This window comes from Pseudopipra pipra, chromosome 22 (genome assembly GCF_036250125.1).
Source record: "Pseudopipra pipra isolate bDixPip1 chromosome 22, bDixPip1.hap1, whole genome shotgun sequence".
NCBI classification, from domain to species: Eukaryota; Metazoa; Chordata; class Aves; order Passeriformes; family Pipridae; genus Pseudopipra; species Pseudopipra pipra.
Genome location: NC_087570.1, coordinates 4,830,812 through 4,855,357, shown reverse-complemented (window position 1 = coordinate 4,855,357; position 24,546 = coordinate 4,830,812). Strand labels below are relative to the sequence as shown.

The 24,546-nt window shown below is 49.5% G+C and overlaps 2 protein-coding genes across 6 annotated transcripts; one reads left to right on the top strand and one right to left on the bottom strand.

The window, feature by feature from the left end:
* Positions 1-1,184: 1,184 nt before the first annotated feature.
* MAD2L2 (mitotic arrest deficient 2 like 2) lies at positions 1,185-24,354 on the top strand. 5 transcript variants are annotated; one of them, XM_064678600.1, is made up of 9 exons: positions 1,185-1,206; positions 20,179-20,230; positions 20,465-20,583; positions 21,133-21,204; positions 22,015-22,115; positions 22,231-22,325; positions 22,430-22,503; positions 23,497-23,589; positions 23,881-24,354. In XM_064678600.1, exons 2-9 carry the CDS (start codon positions 20,191-20,193, stop codon positions 23,920-23,922), a joined length of 636 nt encoding a protein of 211 aa, XP_064534670.1. In that variant the 5' UTR covers positions 1,185-1,206; positions 20,179-20,190; the 3' UTR covers positions 23,923-24,354. The 5 variants fall into 5 exon arrangements, with proteins under 5 accessions (XP_064534670.1, XP_064534675.1, XP_064534671.1 ...); XM_064678605.1 differs by lacking the exon at positions 1,185-1,206 and adding an exon at positions 17,839-17,906; XM_064678601.1 differs by lacking the exon at positions 1,185-1,206 and adding an exon at positions 17,844-17,869.
* Positions 4,722-10,585, bottom strand: DRAXIN (dorsal inhibitory axon guidance protein). The gene is made up of 6 exons (XM_064678598.1): positions 10,315-10,585; positions 8,895-9,082; positions 8,424-8,535; positions 7,977-8,066; positions 7,667-7,756; positions 4,722-5,747 (listed from the first exon to the last, which is right to left on the bottom strand). Exons 1-6 carry the CDS (start codon positions 10,556-10,558, stop codon positions 5,635-5,637), a joined length of 837 nt encoding a protein of 278 aa, XP_064534668.1. The 5' UTR covers positions 10,559-10,585; the 3' UTR covers positions 4,722-5,634.
* Positions 24,355-24,546: the final 192 nt, after the last annotated feature.

The following is a 24,546-nucleotide window of genomic DNA, read 5'->3' as shown; positions in this document are numbered from 1 at the left end:
CATGAGAATCATGCAGTGCTGAACTTGCCCTCAGACATTCTTAAGCAAGCCACAAGCTTGTCCTTCACCATGCCCTGAATGCTGCTGGCTGCTTGTGTGCAGCATGCTTCCAGATCTCCCAAGGCATTAATTGCCAAAATGAAACAACCTAGAAGATGCTAACCAGAGGAAGCATCAGAACAAAACTGACTGTCTGCATAGCTGAGAACAGCAGTAAAAAACCAAAAGTCCCCTGAGGAACCTCTGAATGTGTCACTTTCAAATGAAAGATTGAAATATAATTCATCTATTGCCACATGACACATCAGCTGTGACTTCATTTCCATTACTGTGTCTTTCAGGGACACGTTTCTGTGTCTTGTAGGGAAGTCTTGCCTCTATTCACAGAAGTAGTGGCATCAAATGTCATCAATGCTAGTGGTTCCAATAATGTCAAGGACAAGGTTTACCCTAAAAAAAAAAGATGGTGTTTACCCTAAAAAAAGATTGGACACCTGGAGTGGGGGCAAGGATAAAGAGAGACTGAATAGCCATTTTGCTGGCTCAGTATTGGGTGTGAAGTGCACTGGGATGCCCTTCTGCCAGGACAGGTATCTGTCAAAGGAGAACTGTTTGCTATAAAGGCAAATCCCACTGTCCCAGCTGAATGATAAGCACTGTTTGGATGCAGCAGTGTGTGGGTGTCTTTGCTCCCTTCAGCATTCTCACTCAGTCTGAGTGAGACAGTCTCATTATCATTTATGCAGCCTGAGCCATAATTGGGATTGATGTGACCGCTGTTTAACGCAAAGCATTCCTTTCCCCTTGTAGAATAAAAGCACTTTACTTCATTTTGTTCATCAATGTATTGTGCAATTAATTCAGCCCTGCTTATTATATCTTGGGCTTGCATGTCATGCACTCAAGGGACTCAGAAATGTCTTAATGATCTCGTGGATGTGAAAACAATGAGGGCTATGACAGACATTATGCATTTGCACGTCTCTCACACCTATGAGATCTGGGGGCTGGTTGGTTTTTATCTCTGCCTTGTGCTGCTTGTACCTTGTAAATTGTCTCTGTTCCCTTCCCCAGGCTTCATAAAGCAACACAAACATGGAGAGAAAGACAAGCCAGCAAGTTAAAGAAGAGCTGCAGGGAGAAGCAGGCAATCCAGGAGACTGGAAACAGGACATGGAGATTTTTGTGACTAGAAGACTCGTCCAGGTGAGTTCAGCTCACTGCAACTAATATCCAGCAATTAGCTGCTTTATGCCAATTGGTGATATGCCTTGTGCAGACTGAGTGAAAGCCTAATATACAGCTGGCTCCCTTCCTGACAGCATAAAAGTGAGGCTAATAAGGCAGAAATGCCTTCCTTTGCATTTTCAGGACACTCTACCCTTGGTGGGTAAGGTGAAGCAATTCCACAGGGAAGTAAAGGAGTTGATACAGTTGCTCCTGCTGTCCTTACCTGGCCCATGGGAATAGAGACAAGCTCACCCCTCATAGTTCTGCCCTTCTCACCCCTCTCTTGGGGTCTGCTCAGAAGGTAACTAAAGGCTGCAGCTGACAGCAGTGTCTCAGTTGTGCCCCTGGCTATGGAGCTGAGAGCAGTGAAGGCACCAGCTCAGCACAAATACATATATTAGCCATGGAGCCTTTCTGAATAAGCAGTGAGGAAGGGCACATAGAATTTGCCTGGCTCTACAAACTCCCTTTTAAATCCCAGTGGACAATAGGCAAGCAGAAACATTACCTGGATTGGAGGGGAGACTGAAGGCATTTTGTAATGCTGGTGGGGAGCCTCCTCCTGCAACTTCACTGCAAATGAGGCTATGGCAAGGTGATTTGGGGAGTGGAGAGGGTCACACTAATGTGGTATCTTGACAACCACACTTGAAAGTCCTTTCCAATCTCAGCAGTGAGAAGCTGCTCCTCTGATTTTCTAAAATCTAAGTAGAGCTTTGAGGTATCACTGAGGGACTACTCTTCAAGATTCACTGACACTCTAGAAAATGAACTGACACACCAGAAGTGGGTTTATGGAGTGCATATGCTCACTCAGTACATTCCAAGAAAACAACAGCCCTCGTATTTTTTCTGATAAAAAGCATGCAAGCAATGTTTTTTCCAGGCTTTATGTAGCAGGGAGTGACTGGCATGGACGTGAACAATTTGGTGTAGCATGGGTTTGAAATTGAAGCACTTTCACACACTGTGGATTGACAACAGGGTAATTACTGGGGGAGGAAAGGAGGAGAGAGGGTTTCAATAAAACACCCCCAAGCTAAAATGAATGCAGACTCTTACAGACCTGAGACAGAATGATTCCCAAGTGTTTTAATTTGTGCTTCCACTCCTTGTCTCTCTTGCAGTCATAATTTTGAGAACTGCCAGCAACATCCCCAAGATTCAACAGCATTTGCAGAGCAGGCAGCTGCTGAGACAATTATGTCAAATCTGCACGCTGTCCCCTCTTTTCCATGTCTGATTGTCACCCTTGGAGAAGTGATTTAAAATGATGTGTAACCCTTGGACTGGCTGGTAACAGCAGTAGCTGTAGAGCAGGAGTTTGTGTGGTACTCTGTCACTCCTCTCTCTTGCATGCTCTGCAATTAGCTTTAAAAATTATTGCACAGAGCCCTGCTATGGCTGGTCTGGGCCCAATCCAAAGTCCTTTCAAGACAATAGAAAATCTTGCAAGAGCTCTGGCTTAAAATCTCTGGGGGCAGTAGAGAAGTTGGGCTTGTGTGAATTCCTAATTTGAGTTTCTCAAACAACCAGTTGAGAAGAACATATAAATCAAGACTTACTTCGTATTTGTGTCCCTCTCTCGTTCAGACCTAATGCTCCCCACAGGCAGAACTGTCACTGACTGCAGTGTGACTGGGACATACTGGGAAAGAAGGGGAAAGTTGCTGAGCATAACCCAGAGATAGTATCGCTCTGCAGCTGCTGTCGTGCCCTTGAGACAGCACAGAGCGGCACTAAAAAGCTTTGCTACACTCACAAGTGGGTTGGACTTGTACAAATGTTGCCCTGTGGTTTTACATCACAGGCTGCTCTTGCATTCCACTCCTTGGCATGTTATTTACTCAACAGCTTTCCTTTGCTCTGCAATTGCGAAGTCAGTGGTTGATGTGGCTGATACATAATTCAGGCTGGTTCTTTTCACGCTGCTGTGGCTGTGCAGCACGTGCCTGGCCCACTGCTCACCCTCCCCACCCCTGCAACACCACAGCTTCATTCACAGGGAATGAGGTTTGGTCACGGGCTCTCTTTCTGAAACTCCACTGTGAGCAATAAATCCAGTAATCCCATGATTTGATGGGCAATAACTAACTCAATTTTCACTGACCTTACACATTTAACTAATCCCACCAATTAAGAATAATCTGTTCTTTATATTCAGAGTTAATAGCAGACCGAAAGCTGAAAAAGCAAGAGCGGACGGAACAAGTCTCCTTTTGGCATCTAAAAGCTCTGGCTTAAAATTCAGACTTGCTGTTTAAGCCTGCTTGTAGTTGGATTTGCACCAAAGTCTTGACCAAAACACTGTCCATGATCCTACAAGGATTCAGTGTGTAGTGTAAGGGGCGAGGAATACCTGAATCACCAAGGATAAAGACCCTGCAAAATTTCCTGCTTCCTTTCAGTTGCTCTGTTCCACCCAGATCTCGGCTCCTACCCTGGAAAGCACCACACTGTGATATCAAACCTGCTTTTGACAATGGCTGTGCATGTGGTTTTCATCGGTGTCACAAGAGACAAGGGGCTGAGAGCTCTGCAATTGACTGTGATCAATTAGGAGCCTTTTTTCCCTTTATGCTTCCACTGACAATGGCACTGGCAGCACCACCCACTATTCTGCATCTGGGCTGAGGGAGGGGCTGCATTGCTCTCCCTGGGTTAACAAATTGAATCCTTGCTGCCGTGGCATCGAGCTGGAGCCAAACCACCTTTTGTAACTCGTGCCTTTTGGGCTGAGTGTCATGCTGGAAGCAGAAATCTAAATAGCTACAAGCAACCCTGTGGTAGGTTTTGCCCAAATGCTCCTGTACAAATTCCTCCTTTAGCAGTGCAGGTCAGAACTGATGTTGTATTCACAGCACCTCTCTGTAGCCATGACTGGGCACTCATTATATTAGAGATGCAAAGTATTATGTTAGCAGCCTTTGAGTGAATGCACAATGCAGTGACACTACAGCATAAACAGGAGTGCAAAATGGAGGTTTGCCTACCTAAATGGAACACAGAGGGGTTTAGGAAGGCTATGTAAAGAGGGTTCAGCACCAGGATTAATATTTCTATTCTTACAGAAAGTGCTGTACATCTCCAGGTTCTTCAATATGGAAGATGACAGAGCTGTGTCCCCCCAGAAGTCAGGGTAGTGCAGTGTTAGCAGTAGAAAAGAACATTTTTACCAACTAACACTACTGCAGTTTAACACAGGTAGCCTGTGTTGCTCCAATATATCACTGAAGTCAGCGATTAAGTATTAATATAAAGAAGTTTTAAACATCTGGATGCCTACAGCAGGCAGAAACTGTTAGCTGCAATTTGAGTGAGGACAGAGGGAAGCTTGTCTCTACCTTGGGTAGAGAAATTTTTCTATCAAGTAGCACAATTGCTCTGTGGTTACTTGATATCATCAGTGCTACCTGCTGACCAGCTCCCTTACTGGCTTTTCTGCCACATCCTTGTGTGCAGTCAAAGAAGCAAAAGAGTTGCACAAAGGATATCTATCATATCTTTATTTACATATCATGGAAACACACATGCAACATGTCACAGGATTTACTACAATGGAACAGCCTGTCCCTATCTCCTGTTACCAAAAACTTTATTTTTGGCTCACTAGGAAAACTATCACTTCCCCAGAAAGCTCCTAAAAATAATCATTAAAAATAACAGACTTGGCAGGATAACTAAATGAGTGAGAGCTGCAGGCTGGGATGTTTTGCCACATCCTTGCAGAAACCAGGTGGTTCTCTGGAAGCAAGAAAGGAAGGAAGGATGGAGTGGGACCGGATGGTCCCAAAGATGACAGGTAGGAAGTGGTAGTGTGTAACAGCTGGGGAATATGTCTAAAGCAGTGAAAAAGGGAGAGAGCAAGAGCTCTGTCAGAGGGTCCTCTCTTATCTAGACAGCCAGGTTCCTGCTCATCCATTTCCCATCTTTGATTCCATCTGGAGGCTACAAGTTTCCTCTCTTCTAGGAACCTCCAATTCTTAAGGGCAACCTACCTTTATTCTCAAGTAATAATTAAGGGGTAAAGTTTAAGCTCATATTTCCTCTGCCATGAAGAATCTTCCACATCTTAACTCCTTTGAGAGGAAGAAAGGAAACTGCAGAGCCTGTTCCTGCCAGGACCATCAGAACGGGAGTAATGATCATTTCTTACCAACTGGGAGAGGGGGACCCAACTCAGTGGCACGAATGTGCTGAGGGAAGGCAGGGGGAATGCAGTCTGCTACTGAAAAGGCTGAGGCCACTCTATTTATAAATAACATGAGTTTCAGCCCAGCTGGAACCTGGCACGTCCAGAGCCTGCAGCTCCAGTCATTTGCTCAACTTTTTCCTCTAATTCCCATTGCTAGGTGTGAAGCTTTGAGCCCAGCTCCCAACCCTCCGGGCAGGAGTCCCACCCTCCTAAACATTGATGAAGGATCCCTGCTCTCCGTTGGCCGACTCGGGCTCCACACAGCGCCCTTTCCTCCGGGTCACTCTTCGGTTCCGGTGGAATTTGGCGTAACAGCGGAGCCCTGTGGAAAAGACACACACAAGTGAGGAAGGACCGGGGCTCATGCAGCAGGAACACCACCCAACCAGCCCTCTGACAGACCCTGCTGCACTGGGGCCAGTCCCTGGGCTGTGTCAGATGGGGTGGCAGAGAAATGCCTCACACTGCTCTCCGGGCCCTGGCATTCTGCTTGGCTCCCTGTTCTGGTTTGGGATTCATTGGTTCAGGCAGGTTTCACTGGCTTCTTGAAATACCAATGAATTATTCCAATTGTTTCCAGTGATTTTATGGAAGCCCTGCTTGGTTTCCCCCTATTACTTCCCATTACTGTCTAAGTGATCTCTCCATTGGGAAATTACTATAGACTTAATGTGCAGCAGCAACTGCTTGGGACCTCCCCTTGCTATTTATTTCCCTGAAGCTTCAAAAGAGGAGGGAAAAGACTTTGAAGTGCTATTACTGGGAGGTCTGATCCAAAGCTCACTGCTCATCTCCTTCAATTTGTCTGGTTTGGACTCAAAGTGCAGGGTTTGAAGGAAGCTATCTGATATAGCATTGATGAATACTAAGGGGAAAAAAGGCATTTTATTTGCAAAAACCATGAGTACATATTCTCCCATGGCAGTGGAAGGCAATGGGAGCCTCTGGTCAGGGTAACAAATTGGTTGCTGGCACCAATAGATATATTTTTTGGTGTCTATTGTCTGACTTTGTTACACCAGAATGCATAGCTAGTTGGGCCAGACAGGGGTACAGCCTGTGGGTAAATAATTCTCACAAAAGCCCTGCTTTTCAGTAGCCCAGGATCTGGACATTGGGCTTGGCAGGAGCTGAAACTGCAGCTCTTTTACCTTCCAGAGCAGGCAGCAGATAGCAACAGTGCCAGCACCCCCAGAGCAAGGCAGGCTGGGGATTTATAGCTTGTATAATGAGACAGCCCAAAACTGTCCTCAGCTGTACACCAGAGAGCCAGAGGATGTCACAGGTCACAGAGCAGCCTTTGGAGTGCATGTCCCTGGGCCACACTGAGACCAGCTACCTCAAAGTTGGGTTTGTGCCCCTCATTACCAATCCCCCCAGGGCAGTGTGGCCTCCCAGAAGGAGAGCACACAAGATCAGAGCTCTGCTCTTATCTAAGCCTCTTGTCTTATCTGGATCTTCCATCTCTGGGGATCTTTTTAATGCTACAGAGGATGCACATTTGGCATCAACTTATAACTAGCTTAAGGATAAAGCAGGGCCTGGGGCAGCCCTCATTAGGCTTGCAGAAACACTTTTCTAGGCTAATCTATCAGAAGGGCACCTCTGATGAGGACCTTCAGGTGTCACACAACACAGCCAAGGTGAAGATTATCATTTAACACTGCAACTCCAGGGAAGCTGCCTGTTTAACTGGGTAAAAACAGGTGAATGACCTGGTCAAATCACTGGTCACAAAACTTGGCAACCAGAGTTTTGTTCTGGCAGACAAGACGCAGTGCCTGGAGCTGCCTCAACCATGTTCAGTCTAGAAGAGTGCCTTTCAACATCTTTGTAATGCACCTGTCTAGCAAGGGCTGGGTTCTTCAGAAACAGCTTTAAGAAACAAACACCTGTGTCCTTCCCACATCTACTGAATTGCTACAGGCTCAGCTGAAATTATCTCAGGAAAGACACGTTAGGCACAAGGTCATGCAAAACAGTCTGGTTTTATAGCCTGTGATACTTGAAAGCACCACTGAAGTGTTAATGTATTGTGGCCGCTTCTATTAGGTTTGTAGATATGATTAATTTTTGTTTTCATGAGGGAAAACAAGATGACTCAACAGCCACACTGTGAGTCAGTGGCAGGGAAAGGCTAAGCTAAGAGCAGCAGAGCTTAGCTCCTATTTTCACATACAAACCATTATTCCAAGTCAATGCTGTCAACTACAACGGGGGAGAGCAAAGAGCTGGACTCACCTTCAGTGCACATACAGTCATCATAACACTTGTTGTTAAGGCCTCGATTGTGGGGTTTGCAGAGGTGCTCACGCAGGTCACAGCAAGAGCCTGCAACACAGGGACAAGGGTCAGCACAGCTCATGTACCCCCTTCCCTGAGGGAGTACTGACACCCCTGACAGCTCCATCACACAGGCATCATCTGTTCCTACAACGGCCTGGAGAGCCCTGCCCTTCCCTTGGTGACACTTCCTATCAGCAGCAGGAATCAGGATACATTTCAAACAATCCCATGTTTGGAGAAATGCCTCTGCCAAGCCGATCCTGACCTGGGAGGCAGTCAAGGTGGTGATCACATGGCTCCCCTTCAGCTGTCACAGTTTCATTTCCACTGCTGGGGCTCTTACTGCGGCGCTTTTCTATGGAAAAGAAACAGATGCTGACAGAAAATTTCATGCTGGTGTTTTCATTCTGGAGAGAATATTGTTCCAGGGTAAAAACAGCCTCAAACTTCTAGAGTTGGAACTCTAAACCTTCATAGTCTAATCTCCTCCCTCTTTCTCAACCCTCCATCTATCATTTTTTCCTCCGCCCTCAAACTATGCATCCAAAATGAGAAACATTCTGAAACTGAGCATAAAACACAATCAGCATTATGCTGCTTCTCTCTTTCCCCACACTATGATCTCATGTCCTTCAGCACATCTGGGAACACTAACCATGGGACAAGCCTTACAAGGGTGACTTTTGGGAAAGAGGACGGGGAGGTTTAGCACCTTTCTTTTTAGCAGATGGCCACATTTCTGGTTTGAGATCCTCATAATCTGTCCAGTCAAAGAGTGCCATATCTAGGGTGGGCATCACATCCCCATCTTGCCTGAGGCGGGCCTGCAAACCGCAAGAAACCAGACAGACAACGGGTTACAATTCTGGAGTGACACTGAAGTCTTTGCAGATTTTTATGGTGCTTTTAAACATTATAAAGGCCTTATGATTCCCCCTCCACCCCTGCCTTGTCCATCGGGAATTCTTGGCATCTCATTTTCAAAAGGGAAGAGCTTTCCCTTGCTGCAGCTGAAGCCAAGAGGGAAGTTTCCACTGCTTCTGTGTGAGGACAAAAGGCGAGCAAGGAGCATTAGGATATGGTGGCTCTGCAGCCAAGGGCTCTCAAGTCCATGAAGCTCAAGGGACATGGACAGATGAGGGACAGACAGGGCTTGGAGGGACAGAGCAGTTACCAGCTCTACCTGTGACCGTGGTGAGGTGGCTGGAAGAACAGGAGGCTCTTCCGTGGAAACAGCTTGGTCCAGGGCAGTGATGAGGAGCACAGTGGGAGTCAGACTTGTAGCTTCCTCTGCCTGGAGGTTCTGAAACTGTTCTTCAAAGCTTTCAGGTTTCTTGTACAGGGAGCTTGGCCCAGCATCAGGAGTCTTCCCTGCAGAGGGCAACAGGCACAGCAGCATTGGATTTCTCATCCCTTTTCTCTGAGTGCCATAGGTTTGAGCCAAAGGGATTCAGATTTCATCCATCCACAACCCTGAGCTGCTCTTTAGGCCAGTGCAAAACAGAGTACTGAGCTAATAAAGTGATAGATCAGGTCCAGAGTATATGCAGCTTGACTTTCATACATTTAAGACATATGTAATTACACCTTCTTGAAGGCATGTCTATCTCCTGCCTAAGAAGAAAAAGATGTCTTCTTCTGGTCTCAAGAGTGCAAAATGTACCTGTTTCACCATTTTAAACTAATGGATTAAGCTGCTGCAAATACCTGTGAATATGTTCTTATTTGATTTTAGTAGTGAGTTATTTTAGCTCCTAAATTGAAATTCCTATCTTCACAGGCTTATCCCTGTTTTTCATAAGTATTAATTTAAATACAGACCTTAAGTTAAACCCAAGAAACAAGACCTGTTTGTAGTCTGCAAATATTGCTTCAAACCAGCTTTGTTGCATACTCCTCTTTATTGCTTAACATGAGTCGTTTAGTCAGTCCCCTGAGAAAACAAGAGAGCTCTTCTTACTGAGGTAGGGAGGAGTGATAGCTGAAACTCAGGGATGTGACACCCAGCTTGTCACACAGTGTAGACTGACATAAATTGCCTGGCTTTAACCGAACTCAAGATTTACCACACTGAGCAGAGCATACCACAGAGACACACACCCACAACCTGACCTGCAAAGGAAAGCAGTCTCAGCCAAAACTAAACAACATTTCAAAGTCATTAGTGCAATTTTACATGGGCAAAATTTATATTTTTTTTTTTTTTGTTCAGCATAAACATAGAAGAATACAAGCTCTGATGAGAAGAAACTGGTCTTCAAGTGAAATGGGGGGATTGTATTATTTCTAGTTCTGGTCATGTTTTGAAAACAACAAAGCAGGCCACCCCAAAACAACCCCTCAAGACCCAGGGACTCTCTGAGTCCTCTCCCTGTGAGGCAAACCAGGTCATTTTCACAAAATTACAGCCAGCACTAAAACCCTCTGGTTCTGGAGTTCTCCTTTTTTCTTGTGCCTCTTTTGTCTGGCAGATTTCTCCCCAGAGCAGGCACACCCCCCACACCCTCCACACAGCCATGTGGCTCAGCCACAGCTGCATCTCCTTGCCCTCACACCAGTGACACTCATTCCCAGTGCCCCTCCAGCCCCCGGAGCTCACACACCTCGGTGGTGTTTCAGCCTGTCCCTGCGGCTGTTCCGCCGGTGCTCCCGGTTCTGCTTCTTCCCCCTCTCCGAGCCCGGGGACTGGTTCTCCCTCTCAGGATATGGCAACTCAAAGCCCAGGAACACATCCTTGTTCTGTTTCAGGGCTGCTGGCTGTCCCTCTGTCACCAGCTCCTCCACTGCCGACGCTCCACTGCCCATCCTGAGGGTCTCTTCCCCGGCCAGTCGCCCTCTCGAAGGCATGGCATGGACCCTCTCCTTCTTAGCCAGGCCATAAGCATGGCCTGGCTAAGAAGGAGAGGGTCCATGCCCATGCCTTCGACTAGAGGGCGACTGGCCGGGGAAGAGACCCTCAGGATGGGCAGTGGAGCGTCGGCAGTGGAGACGGCAGCTGGTGACAGAGGGACCAGCAGCAGCCCTGAACAGAACAAGGATGTGTTCCTGGGCTTTGAGTTGCCATATCCTGGGTGCTCTGCCTCACCTGCAATTAAAAAAAAAGAAAAAAATAAGCAACCAACGTTTAGGAAGGGTAAAGGCCATCAAGATTCAGTCCTAGGACACTTAGATGAAAAACACTATATATATCCAGAGCTGGAAGTGAGTTATTCCCTCCTTGGTTACCCTTCTCTCCCAGCCCTGGCTACAGCAGCTGAGACACACGTGCAGGGCCTGCAGGGCTGAGAGGTCCCAGTTTCATGTGCAAATGAGGCCATCAATCAGCAGGACATTTCCCTTTGATTCCTCACGAGCCCCCCTACCCTCCCATTCACAGCCCACCATCTGAGGGGCTGGGGGGGGGCTGGCTCCTGCTGGCCACAGTCCCTGAGCCCAGGCACAGCATTAGCTGTCTGGCCAGGGCTGTTTGCTGCCAGGTTGGCATCCTGGGCCTGGCTGGCACTGGCCCCTCCTCACAGCTGGTTTCCTTGCAATGAAGATGTCAAGATGAACAAAACTGGGGGCAGATGGTGGCCTCGCAGGACCAGCAACAGCCCTGAGCAGCTCAAGCCAAAGACATTCACACACACTCACACACTGCTTCAGGGTGGCTGAAATTGGTCAAGGGAAGAAAAAGCGCTGAAAATTTTGTGCTGATACTTCATGGCATAGCAGAGAAATAAATCTGCTGTCAGCAGAGCAGGGGATGCTGGTCTAAAGATCAAGAGGCAGGGAGGCAGACTGAGGTTTCTCTAGTTTGTCCCACTTTCCCTCCTTGACCCTACACAGGTCACACTTCACCCCACCAGACAAGGCTGCCACTGGGAGGGTAATTTAAATCCAAAGAATATTGAGACCAAGTCCCTCAGCACTGTGTCTGCAGGCTGTTCTCACTGTCATATTTTTGAAGGTCTTCCTTCATCCCTGTGTTTGTGTTACAAGACATGGCTTTGGGACATTGCACAAGTCAGAGCATTCCCTAATTAAGTCATTCTCCTCTGTTATTTCCCACAGAAAGGAGAAAGGGATTTGCAGCATTTCCAGTGCAGCCTTTTCCTTTGGGGCAGCTTTCTCAGACTGTCCCTCTCACTCTGGGCAGCAGGAAGACATGCTTAAAGCCAAAGTTCCCTGCAACACTGACTGCCAAAACACCAGGCCCATGCTTACATTTGAGAAATACTGTCAGAGTTACAGCCATGGTTTTTCACTCAACCTCCTCCCCTTCCTTCCTGCACCCATCCCAGCTGCACCTGATTTCCATCTGTTCACCCAGTGAACCACTTTGCTGCTTAATTGCAATGGTTTGCACTCCCTCTCCAGGTGCTTGGCTGTTTGACCAGCCATTGTCACCTGGGAAGGGCAGGTAACAACCTCTGAGGCCAACCTCTGAGCTGTTTTGTGGAGCTGACAGGAGACACCCTAAGAATAGCCTGGGCTCTTCCTTTGCACCTCTGAGACAGGTGTGGAGTGTTTTGAGTCTTTTGTGAGTGAAAGCTCTGCCATGACAGCAGCCACAGCGAGCATCTTATGAGTTTAGAGGGAGATGCCTTTATCCCATTAACTGAAAAAAAGCCTGTTCACACATTCACCAGCCAATTCTGCCTTTCCAAGATTCCTCTCTGTTGTTGCTCAGAGCCTGGGAGCAAGTTTTCAGTTCAGCCCTCCCCTGGAAAGAGGTAGGCAGGACAGGGGCCTTTTCTTTATGCAATGTCCGAAAAGCAGGTTCTTCTACTGGTCACAAAGGACAACAAACTGCTGCTTGATTTAGGAGGTGCTGGGAAGCTCATTTGCTGAAGGCATAACACTATGAAATAGTATTTTATTGGCAGCTACCTGGAACAAAGGAAAACCAGACTGACAGCTAAATCTATTAACAAAGCATATCAAGTCCTGCTTCAAAACCAATGGAAAAAACAGCAACCCAGCAACATGCAGGCTCTGCATGGGGTCATTTGTTTTTTCCCCAGACCATGGGGTCTTCGTTTCTTTTCCTAGGATTTTCTCTTTAAAAACCAGAGCAAACCAGCTGGATTAAGGCATCACTCAGAACAACTCAAAGAGCCAGAAAGAGCATCTTACCTTTTCATCTGCAGGCAAAATACCAAGAGGAGAGAACAAGTGCAAAGAGAGGGTGAGGGTGTCTCCAATCTCGCTCTCACAGACATGGGCCCTTTGATGGTGAACCTGACACACACAAGCTGCACATTTTGGTTTTCAGCAGGAGCTTGGAGGCAGCTTAATGCTGCAGGGCAGTTAAACAGAAGGTCTGTTTCCAAGTGTGGGGGGCATTTATTTAAGACGCCCAGCTGTCTTGTTGGCATGACATGGGATGAAAGTGCAGCTAGAGCACACGGATTGCCTCATCTCTGCACTGGCAGAGGGGCAGGTTGACATGCTGTGTTACTGTCACTGGGAATCTTGCATTAATAATGCAGACAAATACCTGTATTACACTGTTGTCAGGGGAGATCTGAGCTGTTTGCTAAACCAAACTGGTGCATGGCTAAGTTTGGGTACCTAGGGTTAATGCAACACTGCTGTGCTAGAGGCAAATGAGTCTCAGCCCTCTCCTTAATCACTTGTTTCCATGCCATGATCTACCTTTAACTTCAGAAACCTCTCCCTACCTCCTTCATTTTTCTTACCCTACCAAAGCTATAAAATCCACACTTCCAGACACAGCTAGATAACACAACAGCATCCCTAGTTTTCAGTGCTCAGGCTCCTTAATGTCTGAGCACCAAAGTTAACTTCACCCTCTCCTCTGGCAGGACCACCTAGCCCTGGGCTTGCTGATGTAGGTGACAGCAAGGCTCTCACACTGTGGTGCACCTTTTCTGCAAAGGTGAAATTCTGCCAGGCAGAAAGAAGCCTGGCCTTGTAAGGAGATGCCTTTCCTAAATTGCTCTAAACAAAGAGACATGTTACAACAAGCCCCAAACCCATCCTATTCTTAGGGTTCATATGTTAATAAAGGAAATAGCTGAAGTACTTGCCAAGTTAAGCTGCCCTATAGTTCTTTACACCAGACCTACATCCCCCTTGCTCCACCCCATGCCTGCACTTCTTTTATAGACCCTCAGGATTACAAGCCACCTGAGGCAGCAAATCTGCCTTCTCACAAGAACACCTGTACAGCAAAGATAAGGCCTTAGAGCTGTCCAGGGTGCAGGCTCAGGACTGAGTTGCAGTGCTGTCTCAGCCACTATTTCTGATCTATTTTGGGTTAGTAGTGGATGGTTACAATCCTGTAAGGGAAATTAGGGGGTTTTTTTGCATATTGAGTAACTTTCCCTGTGGGAAGTCTCTTTCTCTGGACTCACTGGTACCATTGCTATTCCTCTGCCCTCTGCTCATAATCCTGCAAGGCAGCCATGTACTGAGAAGGTACAAAGAAACTCAGGCATGTTTTCTCCCTATAAATACAGTTGTGTCACCTTGGCTCTGAAATAGGCTCTGAAACTGCCCCTGCTGCATTTGTTCTGTATTTCACAAAGCAGCAACATCAGATGATCCACCTTCATTCATGTATCTCACGTTATACCTGACAGCCATAGCTTTAACTTCTCACATATGTTCTTCATGTCACAGCCAAGAGGAACAAAACCCTTGAACTGGGAGACTGTCAAGATCCTTTAGCACCCCAGACTGCAAATGATGCAGTTTGTATGCTCAAGGGCTGAACCAAGCTAGACCCAAGCACGTATGCTGGGCCAGATTTCTTTTTGGCTCCGATAAGCTCAGTCTTTGGCAGACATGCATAAAGATTTCCTGGACTCCAGACAATCCCAAGCTGCAGCAATAGACTGAGTGTGTGTGCATCTACATGGGTGTTGTGTGTATGTGCCTGTGTGGCAGGGATGACAGACAATAAACCTGGCTTCGTGTGCCAGGCTGCCTGTAAATAAGAAGCCAAAGGGTGATGGATGGGCTTGGGAAGGCCTGGAGCAGAATGGATGGGGTAGGCTCTATGGTAGCTGACATGCAGAGAGCTGGCTGGAGCCAGGAGGATGGCATTGTGCAGATAAATGAGATTTCACTTCCCTGCTGGGTCTCTTTCCATCTGTTTTTCTGTTTCTGGAGGCAAATGCTGGGAAGCTTCATAAACAATCTGCCAAGAGACCTTCCCATTTTCTAAAGGCTCCCTTCCAGCTTTCTAGGGTCCCCCAAAGCAGGCAGGTAATCTTACATTCACCCTTCTCTTTTCCTCCCCAGGGCAAAAGTAGTAACACTTTTATTCTCTCCAACACTTCTTGCATACTCAATTTATAGGGAATTTTTTTCCCCTGCTGGTACAGACATCGTTGGGATGTCAGAACTGCAGAATTCCCTGCTCACAGATCTCCAGCCCTTTTGGGTTCCTCTTCAGAGCTGCCCTCCTTTCTTAGGTTTCCTGTATCTATTGTCACCTTTCCTCCTTACTTTGCCTTTCATATTTACCTGACTCCGCAGTTTCTTTGTCCCTCATGACTGTAGTGTGAGAGATTTCCCCTCTGCTGATATTTAGGTTACTTGAATATTGTCCCCACCCTTTGAAACATCTGCTTTCCTTTGCCTGTGTTGTTTTCCCTCCCTCCCTGCCATCCCCAAACAGCACTCCATTGTAGAAAGGGGCCAATTCACTAACACACTACTGGCACAAGAGACAACAGAGAGATTCGGGCTTGCAGGGGGTTAAGGGGTAGCTGTAGGTGCCCTTGTGCCTTCAGAAAAATCTCCCTGGGGTCATTCGTATCCATGACCACTTGAAATGTGATTCACCCAGCATCAGTTGAAGGGCTGGAGCTGGGACTCCCCTCACTGGTCAGCTCTGGCTCTCTGCCCTCCTAATCAGGACAAAAGTGACTTGTTCACACAGCACGGCCCAGGGAACTCCCTCTCCTGCAGCTCAGCTTGTGAGCTAGTCACTAAGTCACTGCTGAGCTCCAGCACCCCGGCTCTGATGGACACTGGACACCTTCAGGTGCCTCTCACCTTCAACCACAGCCGTGCCACCCCTTCTCCCGAGCCTCTTCCCAACCTGCCCTGAGAGCTTCCCAGCACAACATCCTCCAGGGACAGAGCAGCCCAGCAAGCCACTGCATTGAAGGGGAAGAGGGGCACATGAATGAATATGCAGTACCCTCTGCTCTGCTTCCTCTGGGACTCCAAGGAGTGGCTGACATAGCCATCACAGGCGACCTGCTATCAGAGTCTACTCTACCCAATAATGAGATTAAAATAGCAATGAGCCTGAGATTAGCATCCAAGATATAGTCGCTGGCTGTCAGCACGGCAGAGAGGACTCTCCAGTTTCATGCACAATGCCTGGTGACAAATGGGACACAATCAATAGCAAAGGTCATTGCTCACCCGGCCGGAAAGCCCCTGCCAGTGTGACAGGGAAGAATGGGGGCAGATCTGCCCTGATCTTCTCTGGGGGGAGACGTGGATGTGTCCTGACTGGCAGAACAGTTGGGCTGTGCTTTCAACATTTTTCCTTGCATGACATTCTCACTTTGAACCAAATGTGTAGAATTAATACCTCCTTCTGCAAGGGAGAGGAGATGGGAATACAAAACCACTTCCATTAAACCCTCCAGTTGACGGAAGACTTCAGGTGTGAATTGGATAAGTGTCACTTAAATCCTACGTGATGAATTACCAACTGTAATAAGCCATTAACTGGTGCCAAATTGATTTAATTCAGAAATGAGATCTCACTTTTATCAACAGAGGAAGAACAGAGAACAACCCGCGGGTGCCCAGGGGCTCGGTGCCTGGCAGCGCACGGCTCTGCAAGTACAATGACTCCGTGGGAAAAGCTTCCTTCGCCCCTCGGCAGCTCTGGCCGGAGCCGGGACATGCCCGTGGCTTGTGCGAGGGGCTCAGCCCCCGCGAGAGGGACGGTGCCTCTGTCCGAGGCGACTTCGCTCCCAGGGAAGGGCAGAGCCATCTCGGGAGGGGGCTTGCAGGACTCCCCGAAGTAGCAGTGACCCTGCGCTGCACCGGGCGCTGAGGGAACCGGGCGGCAGCGGGAGAGCCCGAAGCCCGCTCCCGGCACGGTGACAATAGGGCTGGCCAGAGGCACCGCGCCCCGGCACCGGCGCTGTCCGGGATCGGTGCTCGCTCGCACCGCCGGGCGATGCTGCCGCGACCGGGGCACCGCGCGCGTCCCGGCGGCGGCAGCACCGGCGGTCCCCGAAAACCCCGCTCTTTGTCTCCTCCGGGGCGCACGGAAAGTGGGAAAGTGCCCCCGCACTGCTTCGCAGCCCCCGCGAAGGCAGAAGGGAATCGGTTTCGGCGGAGCATCCCCCGCCGGCCCCGGGGCTCGGGGAGCGCGGCGCGGGCAGCGCTGCCTTACCTGTCCGCAGGTCCGGGGCTGGCGGAGCCCGGCAGGCAGGGCAGGGCAGGGCTGTGCGAGCGGCGGAGGGGAGGCAGTTCTGCCGGGGGCAGCGGGTGTTCAAACCCGAGAGCAGGAGGAGCAGGAGCAAGAGGAGGAGGAGACAGGGGGAAGGCAGTGGGGGAATGTGGAGAGGAACCGGGGACGCCGGGAATCCCGGGGGACTGGGGTGCATGGTGCGGGAGGAGGTGGGGCTGGGAGGGGCTCCGGGCGTGCGGGGGGCTGCGGGAGGGTGCAGGGGGGGCTGCAGGGCGCGGGGGTGCCCGGCGCCGAGGAGAAGGAGGTGCAGGAGCGCAGGGTGCTGGTGGCAGCAGCAGTGCCTGCCCCGGGCACGGACGGGGCAGACAAAGGACGGAGACAAAGGCGGGGCAGCCGCGGGGCGGGTGAAGGGGGCGCGGAGCCCGCCCCGCCGTGCAGGTGAGCGGGGTCCGCCCGCCGCGCCCCCGCTCCCCGCAGGGACTCCCCGGCGTTACGGCCGCGGAGCGGGTTAGCGACCCAGCGGGGGCGCAGCGTTCCCCTCGCTCCCCGCCCCAGCCCCGCCGTGCCGGAGGAGCCGCGGGAACCGCGGGGGTGGACGGGGGGCACCGGGACCCGCGGGGGCCTCGGGGGGCAGCGCCGGCCCCGCGCCCGCTCCTCCCGCCCGCTGGGGGGCGCTCGGCACAAGCGCGTGACGTCACCCGCGCGCGCCGCCACCGTCCCCGCCGAGCTGGGCGGGAGAGAAACGGGCGGAGGGAACGGCACGGACCGGTACGGACCGGGGGGACAGCGGGAACGGTACGGACCGGGGGGACAGCGGGAACGGTACGGACCGGGGGGACAGCGGGGACAGCGGGAACGGTACGGACCGGGGGGACAGCGGGGACAGCGGGAACGGTACGGACCGGGGGGACAGCGGGGACAGCGGGAACGGCACGGACCGGGGGGACAGCGGGGACAGCGGGAACGGCACGGACCGGGGGGACAGCGGGAACGGTACGGAACGGGGGGACAGCGGGGCCAGTACAGAGCGGGGGGACAGGGGGGACAGCGGGAACGGGGAGGAAACAGCGGGGCTGGTACGGACCGGGGAGACCAGGGGGAACGGGGGTGACAGCTGGGACAGGGACAGCAGGGGCAGGGGGGAGACAGCGGGGTGGGGTGGGGTGGGGGGACACTGGGGATAGAGGCACTGGGCGTGGGGACAGCGGGACTGGGGGGAGACACCGGGTCGGGGGGATCGTGCCGATGCGGGAGCCCCGTCCGGGGCGCCCCGGGGGTCCAGCCCCCCTGCCCGGGGTCACAGACACCCGAGCGGGCCGGGCAGCTCCGTCCTGCCCTGGGAGCCGAGCCGCGGGCAGGGCACGGCTGGGGCCAGGGCCAGCTGTCCTGGGGGCCCAGGGTATGGACACGGGGAGGTTGGACGTGATGAGTTAGAGTTGCGTGATATCCCCCATCCCTGCAAGTGTCCAAGGAGGTGGGACAGGGCTTGGAGCAACCTCTCCAGTGGAAAGTGTCCCTGCCCGCTGTAGGGGGTGGAACGAGATGAGCCTAAAGGTCCCTTCCAGCCCAGACTGTTCTGTGATTCCACGATCTCCCTGCCTGCACAGTTGCTGAGTGTGTGGTGCCCAGTTCCAACCTTGTGACTGCAGGCAAGGGTGGATCTCTTGGGATGCTCTTCCCTCACTGGGGCCTCTCTTTAAGGAGGGATGATGTTTAGATGAGGACGTGAACCTAAACCTCTGAAAACACAAATTGTTTATGCTACTCTGATACAGATCAGATCTTTTGTACAAATGTGATAGTCACTGTAGCTGGAGGGCTAGAGAGATGCTTAGATATCTTAATTTTATTTAGTGTAGCAGATCACTGATATTCCAGGAAGTCTTTGTATGCAGTCATAGGATTCTGATTTAAAAAAAGGGAAATGAGGGTAGCTCCCTATTTTGTGAAGGTTAAACTAATTCTTTGTAAGTCTGAAAAATGTGGTTTGTTGCAGCTGAAACAACTTGAAAATCAGTGTCTAAAGAGCTGATTGGAATGGTTTTGGTTCAGCAGAGGTCTGTGTAGGACACTGGAGGAGCCAGGGTGCTCCAGAGGCATTTAAAGACCTACACAGCTCATCAACAGTGTTGCTGCTATTGGTGGTTAGTTTTTGTGCACGCAGAGAGTGTGGATAGAATAGTCTAGTAGGTAATTATGTACACTGTGTCTTAAATTGTGTAAGGCACAGATTGCACCCTGTAGGGAAAGCTGTTGGAAAGCTGAACCCCAGTGTGTGCTGTTTGACTGTTGGCAGTGATACTCAATTTGGCACAATAATGTGCTGGCCTTTATAAGTGTCACAAATTTCAGGCTCCCCAGGAAAGTGGTCGTGGCACCAAGCCTGTCAGAGTTCAAGGGGCATCTGGATGATGCCCTGAGTCACATGGTTTAGTTTTGGGTAGTCCTGAGAGGAGCAGAGAGTTGAACTCCATGATCCTCATGGGTCTCTTACAACTTGAGATATTCCATAATCCTGTGTGACAGAGTCCATGTTGACTTAATTTGGGTTTGGATTCCTTGGGACTGGAGAGACAGACTCTGAAGCTGTTGCAATGGCAGCAGATGAGAACCTGTGTGGTGATGTGTCAGTGGAAGATGCAGCTCCAAGCCTGGACGAGCGTTGGTTCATGATGGTGGTGTGGGAATAAACCCATAAAACTGAGGATTTTTTGTGTTAGAGTAGGAAATGGGGGCTACAAAAGGAAAGGAATATGAAGCTTTAAAAAACCAGTGTTTCTTGTGCTACTAAAAAGTATTGGTCTGAACTTACCTGTGTCCCAAAAAGGGAGAGAGAGAGTGGAAAAAAAGCAGGAATTAAATTATGGGTGATCTCTCAGTTGGAGGTGTGAGCCAGAACACTGTGGTTTGTGCACTGCTGGTGATCCCTGAGGGCTGTGGTTGCAGAGGGTGCTCACACCTGTCTGCAGGCCAGCAGGGGCATGGGAGAGGTGGATGATTTCGTGGCCTGACTGTGTTCATAATACAGCAGCCAAAGGATAAGCATTCCTTTTGTTGTTACTTCCAGGGCCTGGGGAAGATGACAACCCTCACACGGCAGGACCTGAACTTTGGGCAAGGTAACGTGTTGTGCTGAGCTGCAGCTGATGCCCCTGTGAGCCTTCTCCTTGGCACTAAATGTTGTTGGAGGGTTGGTCTGTCCCTAAACTTCCTGCAGCTAAGGGGGTGCAGGTGAAATTTATGTACAAAAAAATTAATACCTTTAAAAAAAATTCCTCTGAGTCTATGGTATTGCTCTACTTTTCCCCCCTTTCCCCCTCCCCTCTTCAGCATTCTTTACTTCTGTTTTCCAGTTGTTGCAGATGTTCTTTCAGAATTCCTGGAAGTGGCTGTTCACCTCATCTTGTACGTCAGAGAAGTTTACCCCATTGGGATCTTTCAGAAGAGGAAAAAATACAATGTACCTGTCCAGGTAGGAGATTTTCCCAGAAGCTGACAGCCACATGGACAAGCAAAATAGCAAGGATCAGTCAACAGTCACTAGAACAAAAACTTATACTCTGGAAGTGATTGTTTTAATGTGCAAACTCATTTTTGAAGGGAAATTAGTTCCTGTCATAAGGGAGAGCAGCCCTGTAGCTGAGGATACAGCAGTGCTCATGGAACAAGCAGGTCATGGACAGCAGTAGTAGAAGGCTTCCCCAGCTCTGTGCAGTGAGGTAACAGGAAAGCATGTTTCCTAGGAAATAGGGATGGTTGGAATATGCTGTTCCCCATATGCTGTTGTGGCTGTATATTCCTGATAGACAACACCTGTGTGGGTGCAGTGATCTGCCTCAGCTGATTAACCCTTCCCTGAAAGAATTGCTGGTTTGAATGGGCAACTCAGCATTTTTCACCAGTATTTGAAGCATGACTGGAGTGCCTTGTACACACTGGTGCTTCTGTTTAAATCTCCCCTTTTAGCATTGCCCTGCTTCACATCAAATACACTTCTGACTGTTCCCTGTGTTTGCTACAGATGTCCTGCCACCCAGAGCTGAACCAGTACATCCAGGACACGCTGCACTGTGTGAAGCCACTGCTGGAGAAGGTGAGAGCAAGTCAGGGACCAAAGTACTGCAAGTGGCTCTGACAGAAAGTAAGAGAACATAAATACTCTCTTAATTGCAACCTTTATTTACTAATTTACCATATACACTATATTAGCTGATAAAGTTCCTGACAAAACTAAACCCAACACCCGTAACCTTTTCTGGCAGTTGAGGCTTTGCTGCATCTCCTACTTGCACCCGAGGACATATGTGTGTGTATTTCCAGTTACATCATCCTGCACTCTAACATTCTGCTTTTGAATCCATCCCAGTTTAAGCACCTGTCCTGGCAGAACAGTTTGGTTGCTTTTGTAAGAGAAAGGTGTGACCTGTGAAACATTCCAGGAGGCTGCTGGCAGGTTTTGTATTCCTTGCTCTTCACAGACAATCTTAATGCATATTCAGAAAACAGAATTAGATCAGCTGTACACTGTGGTTGTACAAAGCTGCTCTGTTTGGCCAATGGTCTGAGTGTTTCTTACCTCCCTCAGTGTCCATCCCTGAGGGATGCAGTGAGATGGCTGCATCTCCTCCTTTGTCCCAAAACAGGATCTAGAGAAACACAATTTAGCACACCCATCTGTCTCAGCCTTAGCCACAAGCTGTCAGTTTAAAATCCAGCAAGAAATGGCTTTACAAAAGCAATTTTTCTGATTGCTAAGGATAATCTGAGCTCAAGCTTTGGATAACTGCTTGTGCTGTGAGCCCCAACAAATATAATGGGAGTGCACTCCCACTATATCAGAGCACACTGGGGGCAGTACACAGCTTGTTTTAAGGAAGGGATTTTTCTAATCTTTGTTTTGCAGAATGATGTGGAGAAAGTCGTGGTTGTAATCCTGGATAAAGAGCACCACCCGGTGGAGAGATTTGTCTTTGAGATCACCCAGCCGCCTCTGCTTTCCATTAGGTGAGGTTTCCACTCCTGCTTGCCCGTGGCATCCAACATCTGCCTCCGAGGGCTGTTCTGGGAGCAGCTCCAGGCCTTTGCTGCGTGCCAGTAACAACTGCTGTGTCCTCCACAGTTCTGAGTCCCTGCTGTCCCACGTGGAGCAGTTACTCCGTGCCTTCATCCTGAAAATCAGCGTGTGCGACGCTGTGCTGGACAACAACCCCCCAGGTAAACGTCCCTCGGATCCAAACAGCCTCATGCTTGGCATTGCTTGGCTTGGCCCGTCCCCTGGGAGCTGTCCCCCGAGCTGGAACCTGCCCTTTCTCTCTCAGGTTGCACCTTCACAGTTCTGGTTCACACACGGGAGGCTGCCACACGGAACATGGAAAAGATCCAGGTGATAAAGGTGAGTGACACCTGACTGTGTGGGGGAAGCTGCAGAGCAAAGGCTGGGCAGAGCAGAGTTTTGTTCTCTCTGAGGTTAAGGCTGACAGATGTTTTGAACATGCACTTAGTGTCATGTGAGGCACTTCACAGCTGTTCTTGAAGTGGGTTAAAATGGTTTGTGCTGGTGAGGTGGGAGCACATCCACCACACACAGCCACAACTGCAGACAACGGCTGCTTCAGACCCTGAAACAGATTGTAACAGCACTCACTGCCCAGTGCCTGATCAGTCACTTAGAAGTGCTCAGGCATGTAGAACAGGTATTTGAATTTAATCAATAAAAAGCAGCTCTCATCCCCTGATGATCCTCCTGATTCTGCATAAGGAGCAAGGCAGACTAAGATTCAAGTAACTAGTAGGTTTGGGAGCACAAATAAATATCAAAGTGTGTATAGATCACTTTCTAAACCAAGATTTATTTATTTTTTTTTTAAGAATCCTTGCACAGATACAGGGAAACTTTTTTTCCTGAGCCAAGTTATATTATGTGTCCTAAGGCACAATAAATAAAGCTAACGAAGTATAAAATTATTTCAATGGCTCTGTACTGCTTAGTAATGGAAACTGGGAGTGTAGTAGGCCAAGCTTTAAACTTCCAGGGCAGGATGGAAATCCATGCCCCAGGCATTCAGGAGTTGCAGTTAAACGCTGGTATAAGGGACAGAAGAACATGGTAGCTCGTGACAGCTGAGAGTGTATCTTTTAAAGAAGTGAGGTGTCCCCTTTGCAGTAAGCAGAGGGTTGACATCATAGTTTGATGCTGTAACTGAAGGCAGTTATGCTGAGTCTCAGGGCCAAGTGTGCAAGTGTTAAGTTTTGCTGTTGTGGAAGGTTTGAGTTACCAGTTCCTTCCTCAGCCATTCACTCTCTCATTCACTTAACACTGAGGAAGAGCTCACCTTGCAGCACTGCCAGGCTCTGCCAGTAACACACCTTGTGTTCCTGCCCCCAGGACTTCCCGTGGATCCTCGCAGACGAGCAGGACGTGCACATGCACGACCCCCGTCTCATCCCCCTGAAAACCATGACATCTGACATCTTAAAGGTGAGCAGATCTGACCAAGAGGTGGCTGAACCTGCTGTAGTTCTGAGCTTTGTCTGCTCTCACACCAGCTCTGCAGTTTGCTGTGGGGTGACAACTTTAATACTGCTGAGCAGCAGCTTAGCCTTGCAGGTGTCTGTGCCAGTAATCAAAGCAGGGCAAGACTCCTCATAATAAAATAACCCCCTGGTTACGGGGGAAGGTACAAACCTTTCCTATTCAGCCTGTTGTAGGCTTTTCCCCTTTCACCTACCTGTACACCAAACAGGACTGATGCTGGTTTCTCTCCTCCAGATGCAGCTCTATGTAGAGGAGCGAGCCCACAAAGGCACCTGATTTCAACTTTTCCTTGCCTTCGAGCCTCATGTGATCTTCCAGTGGAGTAAGATCTGTCACAAACCATACCTTGAGAACCATCTCTTCAGCCAGCCTTCTGGTGAATGTAGAGCAGCTGCTGCCTCTTTATTTCAAGTGCTCTTACCACTGTATATAGAACTGACTTGGAATGTGGAGCCAGAGCCTGTTCCCATGTTGACTCGTGTGAGAGTGAGTACAGGTTGTTACAGTGCATCCCTGGGGAGTCAGTGCTCTGTACCAATCCAGTTCTCACCTGATGGGGCAGCTGCCTTGCACAGGGGCAGGGATGGACAGCAAGGAGCTGTTCCACAAGAGCAATGGACTCGTGCTAAGGGGGAGTGAGGCCTTATGTAGTGTCTGTCCACTGTGACTGTCCCAAGTAGTCTTCAATAAATATGAAGTTTTACCCCAGTTGAACTGGGCTGAGTCCTGTTCAAACCAGCCTCCCTTCTTAAATGAGGAAGTACTTTTTCTGGGGAGCTTTCACCACTTTTCTGGCACATATGTGGACTCTGTCAGTTCCTAGGAAAGGCTGTACCCTGGTCTCTCCCCTTTCCATGGGAGACCTCTCACCCACAGGTGGCATTAGCAAGGTGGAGTTTG

Excerpts from the sequence above, each read along its gene's own strand:
- DRAXIN (XM_064678598.1), bottom strand. The coding sequence starts at position 10,558 with ATGCCTTCGAGAGGGCGACTGGCCGGGGAAGAGACCCTCAGGATGGGC. Across the intron at positions 8,536-8,894 it reads CCACCTCACCACGGTCACAG|GCCCGCCTCAGGCAAGATGG; the intron begins GTAGAGCTGGTA and ends TGCGGTTTGCAG. Across the intron at positions 7,757-7,976 it reads CCACCTTGACTGCCTCCCAG|GCTCTTGCTGTGACCTGCGT; the intron begins GTCAGGATCGGC and ends CCTGTGTTGCAG.
- MAD2L2 (XM_064678600.1), top strand. The coding sequence starts at position 20,191 with ATGACAACCCTCACACGGCAGGACCTGAACTTTGGGCAAG. Across the intron at positions 22,326-22,429 it reads GCTGGACAACAACCCCCCAG|GTTGCACCTTCACAGTTCTG; the intron begins GTAAACGTCCCT and ends TTTCTCTCTCAG. Across the intron at positions 23,590-23,880 it reads TGACATCTGACATCTTAAAG|ATGCAGCTCTATGTAGAGGA; the intron begins GTGAGCAGATCT and ends TCTCTCCTCCAG.